General features: G+C 39.9%; 2 protein-coding genes across 5 annotated transcripts in view; one reads left to right on the top strand and one right to left on the bottom strand.

Annotated features, from left to right (window-relative positions):
• Window positions 1-3,883, bottom strand: part of hbs1l (HBS1-like translational GTPase) — a 33,233-nt gene extending 29,350 nt beyond the window's left edge. For 2 of the 3 annotated variants that reach the window (XM_061753201.1, XM_061753202.1), the window contains exon 1: window positions 3,643-3,780. In XM_061753201.1, coding sequence (XP_061609185.1) covers window positions 3,643-3,765 — 123 coding nt within the window. In that variant the 5' untranslated portion in view covers window positions 3,766-3,780. Of the gene's footprint in view, window positions 1-3,642 lie in introns of all 3 variants that reach the window. The other variant, XM_061753204.1, reaches the window with a different exon arrangement.
• myb (v-myb avian myeloblastosis viral oncogene homolog) lies at window positions 1,074-15,093 on the top strand. 2 transcript variants are annotated; one of them, XM_061753209.1, is made up of 15 exons: window positions 1,074-1,195; window positions 3,032-3,149; window positions 3,231-3,353; window positions 3,980-4,072; window positions 5,463-5,683; window positions 7,362-7,593; window positions 8,496-8,564; window positions 8,659-8,763; window positions 9,153-9,359; window positions 10,808-10,902; window positions 11,178-11,292; window positions 12,279-12,371; window positions 12,812-12,910; window positions 12,998-13,081; window positions 13,912-15,093. In XM_061753209.1, the coding sequence occupies exons 1-15, from the start codon at window positions 1,173-1,175 to the stop codon at window positions 14,026-14,028; spliced, it is 1,794 nt and encodes a 597-aa protein (XP_061609193.1). In that variant the 5' UTR covers window positions 1,074-1,172; the 3' UTR covers window positions 14,029-15,093. The 2 variants fall into 2 exon arrangements, with proteins under 2 accessions (XP_061609193.1, XP_061609192.1); XM_061753208.1 differs by having other exon boundaries at window positions 1,154-1,195; window positions 3,231-3,302.
• The last annotated feature ends 1,193 nt before the right edge of the window (window positions 15,094-16,286 follow it).

The following is a 16,286-nucleotide window of genomic DNA, read 5'->3' as shown; positions in this document are numbered from 1 at the left end:
AACAAAGAGGCAGTGCATTGTTTTCCATAGCATAACTGGACTTGTGGTCGAGTTAGTGCATTCTTTGTTCTCGCGAGGTTATAAACGCCTTGTTATCGCCGACAAACATCTTTAATGTTATCTGCAGCATTCTGAGTTCTGACAGCTCTCCGCGCGCAAAAGAAAAAAAAGAAAAAAGATAGCGCAGCGCAACTTCACTTTCCTCGTATGCCAAAAGGTCATTCCGCAATTGTTTACTTCGTCTCACTCGCTACGCTAACTTCCGTCTTCCTTTCAGAACGAGAAGTAACGCTTGAAATATGATGGAGAAAAAAAAAAAAAAAAAAAAAACTTGAGCGCCGACCAGCCGGCGAAACGCGCCTTTTGGTGCACTGATGCCTTCACGGTTGCCTTCGTGCATTAAGTGGCGAGTTTACTTGGTGCCGTTCGTTTTTAATTTGAATACTCAAGACGGGTTTGCGTTTTCGCTTGTCCATGTTGGCACAGATGAATCATCAGTCGGTAAAATTTCATGTTGATAACATATTACCCTTTGGGATTCAAGTTGAAGGAAGTAATATGTTTATCATTGTAGTTGTACTCAAGTTACACAGCATGAAAAACAAAAATTATCCAATGGTCATTGTCGCCGCGAAGTGCCAATACTGCAGAACTTTTTTATTTTATTTAATTTTTTTATTTTGTTTGTTTTTTTGACCGCTTTCCTATGGTCTTTGTGCTTTTTATTTTCTCTCTGCCTCTCTCCCCTCTCAACCCTTTAGTCCTGCCCAGCTGCATTTTTCAATAAATACCGTCTCCATTATAATACAAAGAACCACAGAGGCAGTATATAAAACTCCCCTGTTGCACAGAAATGAAAAGTTACACAGATCACAGGTCCTCCATTCTGCAGGACCAAGTAGCCGAGCAGGACCTGCTTAAAATATATATATATATAACATGCGCAGTGGGGATGAGCGTGGAGTAGCGCCAATTTCACCGGGACTTGAAGAAGAAACAGGGGGGCGGGGGGGGGGGGTGAGTTGAGGAGGGTTGGGAGGAGGAGCCGTAGTAGTTTAAACTAATGTCAACCTGCGAGCTCGCCAGGAGAGCAAACCCGGCCGGCGCCGAGAGCGAAAGTACGTAAAGTAGCAGCCCAGCTTGTGAGCCGCACACCCCGGGGGACGACTGACATGACTCGGCGGCCTAGAAACAGGTACGCGCCAGCCAAGATCAACGTACATCTACTGCTTTTTTTTTGTTTTTTTTTTAATAAACCCAACACGTGTTTTTTTTTGGGGGGGGGGGGGCGGGGGGAGTACATAGTGTGTTGTTTAACTTACTGAGGTCTTTCAAAAAAGCATGTGTTACTACAGTTTAGAATTGTTATTTATTTATTTATTCATTTTGAGGGGGTCGTATGGTAACGCGTACTGCTTCTTGGTCGCGCGCCCGTAACAGGTGGCGGTCATCTGGCGCTGCTGTGGTTGTGTATACGTGTGCGCGCACGTCCGTGCGTGCGTGCGTGTGCGCCCCACGCTCCACTGGTGGACGGGCGCGTGTCAGGCTTTGCCCCAATAGGGCTCGCGTTGACATTTTGTCTTTTGCTTTTTAAAGGTGACTGATTGAAGTGGGAAAAAGTTCTCATATTAGTCCCCCTTTTTTTCTTTTTTTAAACTTACCTATATTTTATGGCAGGGCACTTATGGGTATCAAAGACAGCCGGCACGTATATTTTCACTTTCACACTGTGTAATTATTGAATGCGCTGGATAGATGAGTGATTCCAGAGGTTTTATTGAACCCAACATGAAATAATTCTCACGGTTGCCACAAAAAGTATGAATACTGAAATATTATTGTCAATGTACTCACAAATGTACGCAATCAATGTGAAATGTGGGCCTGTTTACCTGGACACAAATCTTATATAGTTGCAGGAATTGAAAAACACTATTCATAATCTTTTTTGTCCCACTAAAAGTGAAATTGAATAATTGCTCACACATGCAGGTGCACGGTGGTTAGGGTAGATTATTGGAGCAGGTCCAAAGGTCTGGCATCTTCTCGATTTTTTTTCCTTGGCCATCAACCTCACCAAAGCCTTGGCTTTAGGGATGAAGCTAACAATTATTTTAATAATTGATTTATCTCTTGATATTTTTTTTTCAATTAATCGATATAGTAGATAAAACAAATTTAATTCACATTTTGATTTAAAAAAAAACAGGATGTTATTTCAAATTACCAGTGCAGAAAATGCACAAATTGATAACAATTCAGTTATTTGCAAACGTGTAATTTTGATTCAACACAAAGATAATCAGTCTGCTTCCATGGAGGACTACAGAAATCTGACAATATTTACTGTTGAGAGGCTGAAATTCCAAGGATTTGTACAATTTTAAGTTGAACAATGTCTAAACGATTAATCGATTATCAAAATCGTTATCGATTGATATAATAATCAATTCATTGTCATCGATGAATTGCTGCACCTCTACTGCCATTTTCCTTTATAGAGCTATTTCAAACGTTGATTAGGATGTATCATGAGGATTTGTGGGCTAAATGTATCTTGTTCTAAAAGTTCCTCTAAGTTGTGTAGCCGCTAGTTCTCCAATTCACAGCGGTGAATCGGGAAGTTGTGGAACATTGTCCTACACCTGAGAGCAGTTCCTGTTCACCTGTCATACTGTAACAGCGCCTTCCACGCTGCCGCCTGCTCTCCATTCTGATTGGTTACAGTCAGCGTGTGCGTGTGCGAGCGGTGTACAATGCAGCTGCAGGTCTGAACAAGCCGGGCTCGTGAAATTACCACTGCATGTGCCGATCCCAGTATCTGTAGAAACCAAAAACATAAGAACCTGTTCATCCATAAAGTCCCCTCCCCACGCCCTCCCATCTTCACTTGAGCGTCTTATGGGTGTCTTGGCAAAACGCCTGCACCCAAACCTTCAAGAATGACTGGTTCTGGCAAGTTGCGTGATGAGATCTTTTATGATGAGCGAATTGAGAGACTGTGTGACCTTGCCTGTTTCTCCATCCACAGTGTTTACAGCAGCGAGGAGGATGAGGAGGAGAACGAGACGTATGACCACGATTATGACGGCTCGCTGGCAAAGCCCGGGAAGAGGCACCTTGGTAAAACACGCTGGACGCGAGAGGAGGTACGCACTCACACTTTGAAAGCTGTCTCAACAAAACTCTGAAATATGTTCTTTAACCTTTACTCATAATTTGTTAACCAGGATGAGAAGTTGAAGAAACTCGCCGAGCTTCACGGAGCTGACGACTGGAAACTCATCGCGAGTTTACTATCCGTAAGTCTACGCAACGCCACAAAAACGTCGAGGCATTCAAGACACTCTGGTGTAAGTTAAAGCAGAAGTTTGCAGTTTTTAGTTTCATGTCATTTATCCAATATGTAAGTGTGTAGTTGTGATAAGTAGTCCCAAAGAACACTGTCCAGCTTCAATAAAGTAACAGCGCTAGCAATATTAAACCAGCATTAGGACTGGAGACGAGCCAACATTAGCTAGCCACATTGGTAGCATGACGTATTTGTAATTGGGTGTTACTATAACAGAAAATGTATCTGGTTGAAGTTTGTTTTTTTAATATACAATAGATTATAAATCCAAAAAAAGGTGATAAAAGTACCTGTAAAGCAGCAATGTTCCTAATTCCGTATCGCTGTAACCTTGTCAGCTGCTTGAGGTCCCTTCGTGCTGCTTCTGTTTTGCTAGTTTTAGGCCCAGCTGTTAGCAAATGAGGGATGCACATTTTATTTTTTTTCCAGAGGTGGATATCCCAAAATAATTTCAGCAAAGCTCCTAAAGCCCAAGCTAACAGGTCAGCGCAACGCTGCAGGGGTGTGCAGGTGACCGGCTATTAGTGTGTTCTTAAAAAAACAAAAACTGCAAACTCTTCCTTTAAATTGTTGTTTTCTTTGCGCAGCGGTGTAAGTAATGTGTCCCATTGTTTCTTGATGCACCAGAACCGTACAGATGTGCAGTGTCAGCACAGATGGCAGAAGGTTCTCAACCCAGAACTCATCAAAGGGCCTTGGACCAAAGAGGAAGACCAGCGGGTAAGAAAAAAAAACAACAAAAACACATTGAAAGACTAATTTCAGAAGGCTCCTCAGATCTATTGATATTGGCCAAGACAGAAGACATATAGGCAGCCAAACACATTAAATGGGTATTTTTCATGTTAAATTTCAATTGTGTCACACAGGCAATCTGGTTCAGATTGGGAATAAACAGAGCTGAATCTAACACATTTTGTTTCATGTGAAAGTTTTCACCCCACAGTGGAATATTGGTTTTCCTATGATCCTTTTTTTTGTCTTTTTATATGATTCGGATTTCAACTTTTTGTTCATCAAAATTTTGTCCCAGTTTTTTTACATTCACTCAGTTTTTGTACCAAAAAAAAAAACCCTCCTCCCAAAAAAAACATGACTCTGCCATTCTATTTCCGGAATCGATCCGCGTTCATCCAAAGTATTTCTTAATTTGTATATAAAGGGCTCAGCCGATGGCAAGACATAATCCACAATGCAAGCTCTGCGTAACACATCCTGTCAAAAGTTGGGTCTTCAAAATAAAAGCATTAGTATAACAACACAGTTTTACCACACTTTCTTGGGCCACATAGTGGCATATTTTACGGGAACACAAAATTGTGTGAGTGCAACTACTATTAAGCCACCATATGGCCAAATAAAGTATGGTGAATCTATCATACCAGTGTGCTTTTATTTTGAAGGCCTGACTTTTACGATTATGTTATGTAAATGTTATCCCCAGTTGTCAGTGTTGCAGAGCAGAACGGGAGGCTTGTTATTGCCTTGGACTGTTTATATAAGGTTTTCATTGTGTTTCATTGTGTTTTGCTGTCTGTTGAACCCTTTTTACACAATATGACAGAAAGTTCCAAGTGTCGGCTATTTAATAAAGACAACAGAAGAGGTGCAGCATCTTGAGAAAAATAAGAGGAAAAAAACACATTTTCAAACTGTAACGCTACCATCAGCTAAGTAAAATGGATTTTAAAAAGTCTTTTAACACCCACAGTCAAGCATAGCATCTTAAGAAAAGAAAAAAATGTGCGCTAAGCGAGACTTCAGCTTCAGTAATTCCTGTGTGTTAAATAAATTTTTCTGAAGCAACACATTGCTGCACACTTTCACACCCACTCCAAAAAATTACACAACACCAACGTGTTGTCTCCACCGACCTGCGAGACGTTTATTGGACATGTCCGAGTGGGTTGCGTTTCCGGCCAGGTGTCGCTGTAATGATTAGCAGGGTGGCTAACGTTCCACTGGAAATTCCCTCAGCGTTCGTTCAGCAGGTGTTCTGGGTCACCTACGCAAAGATAAAGAAAGAGTGAAGGCGTGTGGGGAAGGTGAAGCAATTGTTCCGGAAGGTTGGAAGTTCTTTAATTCCCTGTCCGTTCAACGTCTTTCGCAGGTAATCGAGCTGGTGCAGAAGTACGGCGCCAAGCGCTGGTCGGTCATCGCCAAGCACCTGAAGGGCCGCATCGGCAAGCAGTGCCGCGAACGCTGGCACAACCACCTCAACCCAGAGGTGAAGAAGACCTCGTGGACGGAGGAGGAGGACCGCATCATCTACCAGGCCCACGAGAAGCTGGGAAACCGCTGGGCCGAGATCGCCAAGCAGCTCCCCGGCAGGTGAGCCTGATGGACGGATGGCCAATGGGGATGAGGAAAAAAAATCTAGTATTGTCATATTGTAATAGTTGGCAGGAGATTCCTTTTCAAGCAGGGGTTCACAAACGAAATTAGACAAATTTCTCCCCTAGAACCAGAGTACATACAACATGTATTATTTTTACATCAACACATACTGCAGATACTGTACACTAATGACGCATGCATGAATGCAGCAGACATAAATTTATCAACAAAAATGCATCAAAAAGCCCTTTGCTAAGAAACCGCGTGCCTAATGAAAAGGAATTTAGTCAGTGACCCAATAAATCCATCCATCCATCCATTTTCCGAGCCGCTTCTCCTCACTAGGGTCGTGGGCGTGCTGGAGCCTATCCCAGCTGTCATCGGGCAGGAGGCGGGGTACACCCTGAACTGGTTGCCAGCCAATCGCAGGGCACATACAAACAAACAACCATTCACACTCACAGTCACACCTACGGGCAATTTAGAGTCTCCAATTTATGCATGTTTTTGGGATGTGGGAGGAAACCGGAGTGCCCGGAGAAAACCCACACAGGCACGGGGAGAACATGCAAACTCCACACAGTGAGGGCCAGGGATTGAACCCGGGTCCTCAGAACTGTGAGGCTGACGCTCTAACCAGTCGTCCACCGTGCCGCCACCCAATAAATAACTCACCCATATTTATTATCATGACTCTGGGATTTCTCTTTTTCTTTTCGAGAAAATTAACGATGGTTTAGCAATATTAATATTTTTTAATACAAAAATAAAGAATGTTAAAAAAGTAAAACTTTATTTGACTTCGATTGTATAGTTACATGATTTTATTCTAGTATTTATTTTTAGAAAAAAATAGAACATGTAATATTAAGCTAAATTTAGCATTATTATTATTAATAAAATGTTATAATTTTAATCAAAATTATTTTTAAGTGAAATAATTTTTCATCTTGTATTATATTATAAATGTGTGACAAATTTTGTTATATAATAAAATTTTGTATTTCTTTTTAAAATTAAGTTTTTAAAAAGTGAAATTATTTTGTATCCTTGTATTATTTTATAAATGTATGACATTATTATTAAAATTAATTAAAAAAAAGGTTACATTCGATAAAAAAATTAATATTTTAAATTTGTCTTTTTAAACAATATAATTAAAGCGGCACGGTGGATGACTGGTTAGAGCGTCTGCCTCACAGTTCTGAGGACCGGGGTTCAATCCCCAGCCCCGCCTGTGTGGAGTTTGCATGTTCTCCCCGTGCCTGCGTGGGTTTTCTCCGGGCACTGTGGTTTCCTCCCACATCCCAAAAACATGCATGGTAGGTTAACTGACAACTCTAAATTGCCCGTAGGTGTGAATGTGAGTGCGAATGGTTGTTTGTTTGTATGTGCCCTGCGATTGGCTGGCAACCACTTCAGGGTGTACCCCGCCTCCTGCCCGATGATAGCTGGGTTAGGCTCCAGCACGCCCGTGACCCTTGTGAGGAGAAGCGGCTCAGAAAATGGATGGATGGAACAATATAATTAACTTCAATTATTTTTCTCATAATAATTTGACAATCAATTTATAATTAATTTTTTTCAGCGCCTAATGCCCTTTCTTTTTAAAGTCATGCTAACAGCAGACCTTTCCACAGAATCTCTTTTATGCAATTCATGTCACCCGCAGGACCGACAACGCCATCAAGAACCACTGGAACTCTACCATGCGGCGGAAGGTAGAGCAGGAGGGCTACCTGCAGAGCGCTACCTCCAAGGCCGCTGGCTCGCCGCTGTCGCTCGGCCACGGTTACGTCAAGCCAGCCGGCCACATCTTGGCCTTCCCGCACCACTCGCCCAGTCACACGCACCTGCCCCCCGTGTCACCACTCAACTACGCCTACATGTCCGACTCGCAACGAGTGAGTTTGCCATGCGTGATGTTTTTTGTGGTACTGGCTTTAACTTTGGTCCATATTATCTTATTCTGAACTAGAAATTCTCATTAATGCCTGTGTCTCCTCACTTCCTGACTGTTGCAATTCTCTCTTCACCTGTCTCAACAAAACTTCATTCGACCATCTATTCGGGATGTTCAATACCACTTTTTTTCAGACCCATAACAGTGCGGGTATTCATAAGTACTCACCGCTACCGATACAGAGTACTGTTACCACGAGTATTTTTGATACATAAAATTTCAATTAAGACAATGACAGATACAGTAATTGCGAACAAAGACCTTTCTTTCTTTCTAAAGCACATGATGATTCGATGATGTGTCAAACCGTCGCTGTATAGTGCCAACTACTGGCGGGATGGACTTACTCCATGTCAGATTTATTTATTTTTTTCCTTAAGTATCAGTTGCTGGTATCGGCAGCCTTTACGAGTACCCAATTCCGGATACGTTGATACCTGATATCAGTTTTGTCCATCTCGACCGTCTATAATTAATCAAGAATGTCACCACTAGGCTTTCATCTACATCCCATATGTTCAGCCAAATCGTTTCCGTTCTGTCGTCCTTCCACTGTCTCCCTGTTCATTGTAGGATTCTGTGGTCAGGATCTTCCATCCCTCGCTATTTTTTGTTTGTTAGCCACGAAACAGATGTAAGCATTTGTTGTACGGTTTGCTGGTTTACGACCTCCTTAAACACGACCTGTCCAATGCTTCAATCAGACGCTGGCCTTTAAAGTCACTTCTGGAAACTTTTTTTTTTTTTTTTTTTTTTTTTTTAAATGGTAAAAATCGTCACCGTCTCCTTCTGTCAATTCTGCCATATACTGTCAAATATACTTACTTGTGATTGGTTAAACAGGTGCCTTTCCCTATGGCCTTGCACCTCAACATCCTGAGCATCCCCCAGCACGGAACTACCGCCATACAGGTACAAAAAGCTTCATGTTTACTAAAAATGTAAACACTGATACGATTATGAAGTGCCACAAATGTAATATATGGCTTTTTCTTTTATCTACCAGAGACACTATAGTGAAGAGGACCCTGATAAGGAGAAGAGGGTGAAAGAGATCGAACTGCTGCTCATGTCGACTGAGAATGAGCTACGAGGCCAGCCGTCAATACCAGTGAGTTGCACACTTGCTCCTGTGTGTGTGTGTGTGTGTGTGTGTGTGACAACAGGATTTATGTGCACATAGGCTGACCCTGGGTATGCAGGGACAGCGGTTAGCTTTGTGTGAATACGATGAAGGAAACATCTGGGGGGGCCTGTTGCTGCAGAGAAGTGATGAAACAGGACCTCGTCTTGCTCCGTGTGTGTGTGTGTGCGCGTGTGTGTCCACGACCCCTTGTGCAACACAATACTACTGTCACCCTCCTGCCAACTTCAGTTCCCTTTCTGGTTTTCTTCCATTTGCACGCCCCTTCTCTTATTGTGACTCTTGGACAGTTTGCTTTTTTTTTTTTTTTTTTTTGATGCTCCCATCTTACAGTTTTTTTTCCCTCCCCTGCCCAGATCAACTTGCCTTATCCAAGCTGGACCAGCCAGAGCCCGTTAACTCACACCTTGGAGGGCGTGGCCATGTCATTAGCTAATCACCAGGCCACTGCACCCACCCTTCCACTGGATCAGAGCTGCCTGCCCGAGGAGAGCGTCTCGGCTTCGCGGGCACAGAGTGGCACCAGCACCATGCCCGAGTTCATGGAGTCTGTCATTGACTCAGTAAGCGTCTATGTTACATCACAACAACTCTTCTAGTTCGCTATTGCCACCAAGCTGCACCAGGTGCCAAGCTATCTGTACTATACCACTTTTGGGCAAGCCATTTTCCATGCCGTGTTGAAAACAGGAATGGAAAGAACACACTATTTACACAGTGATGGTCAACCCGTGTCAGGTTTGGTGGAATCGTGGTGTTAATTGGGTGCCTGATCAATGAGTTGCCGATATTGCCAGCCATTTTAGAGCATGTTGTTTAGGGTTACAAGATCCACAGAATATTGTGTTCTGTGACAATATAAGCACCAAATCTATCAAAGGCTAGCGTAGACTCTCTTCTTTCACCAGAAAAAAAGCTAGCTGTTTCCGTTCTTAAGTAAACGGAAGTAGAACAGGGATTGGTTCCACCAAAAACACTTGTTTCTGACCAAAATATTGAGAGAAACAAAACCTCAAACTATAAAACAAAGACAAGATTGAGAAAGGGCTTTCGATGGCAGAATAATTCATTTACAGATATAAAGTACAACGATAAAACGTGCTGTGAGTGACGCTGACTCACTGCATGGCTCGAATTGAACATCAGTGGCTTTTGTAAATGGCTCTCGCCATTCACTCCATGAACGGGGTCGTCCTTGCTTGCAAATACAACACACACATTCTACTACCTACTATGACATGTACTCCTTTTATACCATACATATACTGTACATATCCTTTCTTCCAGTGTGAGATGCCTAAACTTGTCCAACTTCCAACGTGTTGTCATTTCTCGCCCTCATAATCGACGTGACAAATTGAGATTCATCCCCTAATCTGCTGTGCTGATCTTAAATCCAAAGCGATGCAACGTCGCCATCTCCAGTGATCTGTTCGTCATCACAGTGGTTTACAAACTAAATATTCACAGACAAACTGGGGAAATCCTTCCCCACGCCTACCCCTTGAAAATATATTCGTGTGTGGCAGTAAAACGGTTGAATTCCAATTGATGGATAAAAATATCCGGGGCAATGAATGAGTTACATAACTGATTGGTGGCCCTGACGTTTGTGGAAACTGTGCTCTTAATATAAGCATTTGGATGTACTAGTTCCTGGTTTTGGGCAACCCACGTTCAGTTTGCTAGCTTAGCAATTACTGGTAGTTTTGGGAATACCGGCTCTTAATAGAGGGTAAATGTTGGCTTTATGTTATGAAGAAGGATATATGTCATTTAAAACAGTAATATTACAATAAAAAATAATACAGTATCTCAATGTTAGATGAATTTCAACATGGCTTTGATTTACTCCTGGGCCTTTTTGCTCTCGCAGGTAGTTAGCGTCACCAGCTAGCGTGTGGTTAGATGCGACCGAATCGTCGACATTGACTTGTTGCCATGGTTTTAAATCTCATCACCTACCTTTACAAGCATATACTAACAGGTTTTCCTCCCTTTTGTCTCACAGTTGCTCAACCAATCGATGAGTCCGGAGCACTCGGACAGCGACCATCTTCCAATAAGATCGCCCGTGGACGCCAAGACTCAGAAGGACATTGACATGTGAGTGGCCCTCTGCGATTTGCTTTCAAACATGACCACCTGACCTCCGAAACACAGACTCATTAACCCTCTTCAAATCCAAACTATTCCGGACTGCCCATTCACTTTTAACATTTCCCGTATCATTTGTCATTCTAACTGATCTGTTATTTTTATTGTATTGCTTTTTGTTAAGTGACCTTAAGTGGCTTGAAAGGCGCCTATAAATAAGAGGAATTCTTCTTCTCATTATTATTATTAGAGATTTGTAAATGAATAATGGCGCTCTCTCGCAGGTTCACAACTCCTAACATTCGCCGTTCCATCCTGGGATCATCTCCTTGCACGCCCACGTCTTTCAGAGCCGCCTTGGCCCTGCAGGAGGCCAAGTATGGACCGCTCAAGCTGCTGGTGAGCAAGAAATCTCTTCACCTAAACCACGGGTGTGCGATCTCCAGCATTAAAAGAGCCAATGCAGCACTGCTGAATCCCTCATTTGAGGGTTTTTTTAATAACCCAAAAGAAATTAGATTAAAAACTGAACGTAGAATACAGCTACATACATCAGTTCGGTGCTCCGAATAAAAATATTCAGGTCTCGGGAACTATTTTTAACATTCAAATCTACTGTAGTGAAGTACAGGAGCAGAAATGACATTAACTAGGTGAAATAAATTATTGAATGATGGATTATTTTGAAATTATATGCTATGTTAGCTATTTTGAAGTAAGAATGGTTGGATTCGGTTGAAAATTTAAAAGGATTAGCTACATTTATAAATGTCGACATTCATCTGGAAATTCTGTGATCAAAATGTGGAATACGAAAGAGAGGAATTTGGGGAATGTGAAAAATTGTTCCCAAGCTGTCCTGAATGAGCTAAAAATTTTGAAGTTGAAGTGATTCAATTGGTAAAATATGGAAGGATGAGCTTAATTTGTAAAATATCTCCATTCATTTGGGAATTTTTTCATGGAAAAAATTCTAATTACCGGTATGCTAAAAAAAAGAAATTCTTGGAATATCGTAAATAGTAGCCCGAATGTCTGTCACTACCTGGACATTGAAAGATTGGAATTGTTTGAATTAGATGAGAAATGTGAAAATAAAAGTTCCATTCATATGACATCACCATGAATTTGGGAATCTTGACATGGATTTTTATTTCTGGGGAAAGTGGGAATATTTGACTTTGAAATTTTTTTCCCAAAACATCCTAAATGCTCTTTGGCATCCTAAATTTGTAGTAAAAGATCACAATCTTAGTAGATCACTCGCAACTCACCCGTCAAGGGTGCGCACAACCTAAAAGTGTGAACACACAATTTAGCGCGTAGTATTTGGTATCGTAGTAAATCGGGCCCTCTGTGGTTAAATCCTTGTTTGTCATCTCCAGACTGCTTTGGATCAGCAGATGGTGGAGTCCATTAAGCAGGAGCCTATGGAGTGCACCATTGAGCAGCCGCCTCTGAAGAAGATCAAACAAGAGGTAAGCAAACATACACTGAAAACCAGTGCGGGGGCTCCAGGCACGTCTGCATTAGGTCAAAATCTGCAACATGGAGAGCCTATATTAACAAATGAAAAGAGACCTTTCCTATTTATATTTGTGTTTTCCATAGAAAAAACTATAAAGCTTTAAAATACAAATTTTAACAGCAGTTATGATTTTGTCATTAGGACATTTATATGCACATAAAATAAAAATGATGATGAAATAATATATAAATTCTTTTTTACCTGTTAACATTTTGGTAGTTCCAAGGTAGGGGGTCAGAATCCGGGCTCCATCCTTCATGTGTGGAGTTTGCATGTTCACTTGTATGACCGCTAAGAATGTTCATTTGATCCTTAAAACACTTCCTGTACATTAAATTAGCGTGAAGGATTTCATTTTTTGACAGCATTGGCTGTTTTTTAACTTTCAAGGTGGAGTCTCCGTGTGAAAGGAGTCCATACATGCAGTGGGAAGGCCAAGAACTTAACACACAGCTCTTCTCGCCAAACGGCCCCGCACAGGAAGTACCAGTAAGTCCAACCTCGTAGTTCCTCCGCTGTCATCATCAATCAAGACAATCTCTAATTCAAGGTTTTGTTTTTTTTCCACCCAATCAGGACTTGCTCACAAGCTCGTTGCTAAGCGAAGATGAACACAAAGCCTACCTCCTTCCTCACAGGACCTCTGACAGCCAACTACCGGTATGCAAGAATTATTTAAACTGATTTATTGTTAATAGTAAAATACAAAAGTAATAAAACAAACAATTTTACACAATGCCTTTTTTTAAATCAAATAATTGGTTAATACATTATAATAAAATGCATGAATTATTATATTAAAAAATAATTATCACATTAATTTGGCTGTTTTTCCTTTGATTGCTTAGTTCTAATATATTCATTTTCTTTATATTCTTTTTTCTTTTTATTCATTCATCTCATTCAAATGTCTTTTAATTAATTGAGTCTGAAAAATAAAATAATAAAAGAAAAACCATTTAAGTTTTTTCAACTACCTGGTTAATAAAATATGATTAAATTATACATAATTCAATTAGAAATTAGCATAAATTTGATATAAAAAATTATAAATAATAAATTGTTTCATTAATTTAGCCCTGCTTTACCAAAATGAGTTAGTTTATTATTTATTCATTTGTATTTATTCATCTCAATATTTAGTTAATTCATTTATTGTAAATATAAAATATACCAAAATAAAAAGAATTACATATACTTCTGCATTTATTTTTTCATTTTATGAAATAATTATTTAATTAATTATACTGAAATTAATTACAAATACAAAATGAGCACAACATATTTTGGTATTGAAATAAACCTTTTTACATATTTTACGTATATAAAGTATTTCATTCCACCCCTCTGCCCCCCACTACCATTGATCAGTTTCATTTGTCTATTGTAAAACTCAAATGTGGCCCTTGAGCACACAGGTTAACAAAATGTAAATGCCCACGTGTATTTTTAGTTTGAAATCCCAACGTCATCACTTGTTATCCCGACAGCCGCTGAGCTCGTGGGAGCAGGCGACCTGTGGGAAAACCGAGGAGAGCGTCACGGCGGCCGAGCAGAGCCACATCAAGTATGTCAACGCGTTCCCAATGAGGACGCTGGTCGCGTAGACGGCGCAAGATGGTGGCGGTCGGGGTTCATATTTGTTGTGCTACAACAGTTGGGAGAGGCTCCATGCCACCTGGTTGACCAAACAAAGACTATATATATTTTTTCCATATATAGACAATTGCTTTGGGTTTTTTTTTTTTTTTGGTCCTGTCTTTTGTTTTTTTTATTATCATTGTTGTTTTGAAATTGCGGGGATATATCATTAGCATTGGGCTGTACTGTTAATTCTGAATTTTGATATTAATATAAAGAACAAGTTGATTAATTTATTTTCTATGTTTTGATGATGTTTTTTTTTTTTATTTGTATTCCTACACAATTGGCCATTGGAGCGGTGTTGGACAATTTTTGTATTTAAGCCCTCTTAACTTTATTGCGTATCCAGTGGCATCTTCATGGATTGAAAACTGACCTATTTGTTGAATTTTATTACTATTGTTTTTTAAAGGCTGTAATGGGTCTTCTGATAATTTCAAGTGTTTGGTGCACGTCACCTCTTATTAAACACATAACTACTGAACATGCTGTATTAATGTCAGTCGTACTTTACGCAGAGGAAAGGGACAACGTGACTAGTATTAACTGTTTCACACATTGTCACCTTTTAATTTCATTCATTTTTCTTTTTGTGATGGGGAAGCATTCAATGAACAAATATGTTATATGGAAAAAGGATTTACGGATACTGTACAGTACATTGACACGTATGTGTGAGACCACATGCTTCACCCAGCAGGAGTGACATCAAGATGCACTTGAATTTTATCAATTTAAAAAAAGAGTACTAAACACTGCTATTTTATGAAAATTAAGACTGTGCATGGTTTTTTTTTTTTGAATATATATGTATTTGAATAGTTTTGTCTTAGACATAGTTAATTGGCATCTTGCAGTAATCCATTTCAAACACTTTTTGTCTGTCCTTTTAAAACCTTTGTTACACCTTGTTTAATATTAGCTGTGCATAAATCATTTTATAAGAAACATTTGTACAAGCCAAGTTTTCACATTTTTGATACTTTTCTATACTGCCTAGCAAATAAAGTGTGTTGTTTTTGCCACAATCTCGTGTTCAGAGTTTGTTTATTTAGGGGGAATGGCATCATTAAGTTCACAAAATAAAGCAACAAAACTCAAAATTCGTACACATATGATTAGACTCGGACGATATGTTGATGAAAATATTTTTCAAATGTGAATCATGAAATCAAAATAAACAAATGTAACAGGACCAGTAGAAAACTGGTAAAGCTCCATAAGGCTGTTTGGTAGATCCACAGATTTTTACATTGTACTATGTAAAAAATAACTTGGCATTTCAGTAGGAAAGCTAGATAAGATCGTTAGGGGTGGTCCATAAGGCTCTACACTAGCTCCACAGATTTTTTACATTAAACTCTATATCAGGGATCAGCAACCTTTTTGAAACTGAGAGCTACTTTAATTCTTGAGTACTGATTAATGTGAAGGATTACTATTCTGATACACTAGTGAGATAAAAATTTTGCTCATCTTACCTTTATGTTATTATTCATTAATGCTGTAACCCGAGTGAGGAAATCATCATCTACTGTATCTGCAGACACTGATTTTGTCAATGAGTTCTCACAATAATTAACAATGATTTAACAATGTAGGAAACAGATGAATATCTATATGCAACCCTTCCATACTATGAAAGCATTTACATTTTCAAATGTTTACTTCTACAACAGTCTGCGGAAATCACGTCTCATCACTGGTGAGCTATTTTAAGAATAGCTACTACTAATTACTACTAGTACTACTAATAGCTGACTATTCATGTGGTCTTTGGGCACTATGTTGATGACCCTAATGTTACAGTACAAAACTGGTGGCATTCCACAAGGTTCGCTATTCAGTCCACAGATATTTACAGTATACAGTACATGAATCACAAAATTTCCTGCCGTTACAATAGAAAACGAGTGTTTTACAAGGCTCGATACTAGGTCCACTCTACATAAATATCAACATTACTTTGCATTCCAGTAGAAAAGCTAGATGAGATAGATGAATGGGTACTGTTGGTGCTCGACAAGGATCTAAGGACCAGAGATTTTTACAGTAGGAATGTTAAAATGGCTGCGGGTTAGATCCTCTCTGTGTGAGACAATTGACATTTCACCAAAACTCATGAAAACGACCCGATGTAGTTAATGACCTTAAAATTCAATTGGCGTGGTTATTTCTGACTGTTTTTAAAGTAAAGATAACATAGGCTAAACACAAACCG

Source organism: Phyllopteryx taeniolatus, chromosome 18 (assembly GCF_024500385.1).
Source record: "Phyllopteryx taeniolatus isolate TA_2022b chromosome 18, UOR_Ptae_1.2, whole genome shotgun sequence".
Lineage (NCBI taxonomy): Eukaryota > Metazoa > Chordata > Actinopteri > Syngnathiformes > Syngnathidae > Phyllopteryx > Phyllopteryx taeniolatus.
The sequence above is the reverse complement of the archived record's forward strand: the minus strand, read 5'-3'. Positions and strand labels throughout refer to the sequence as shown.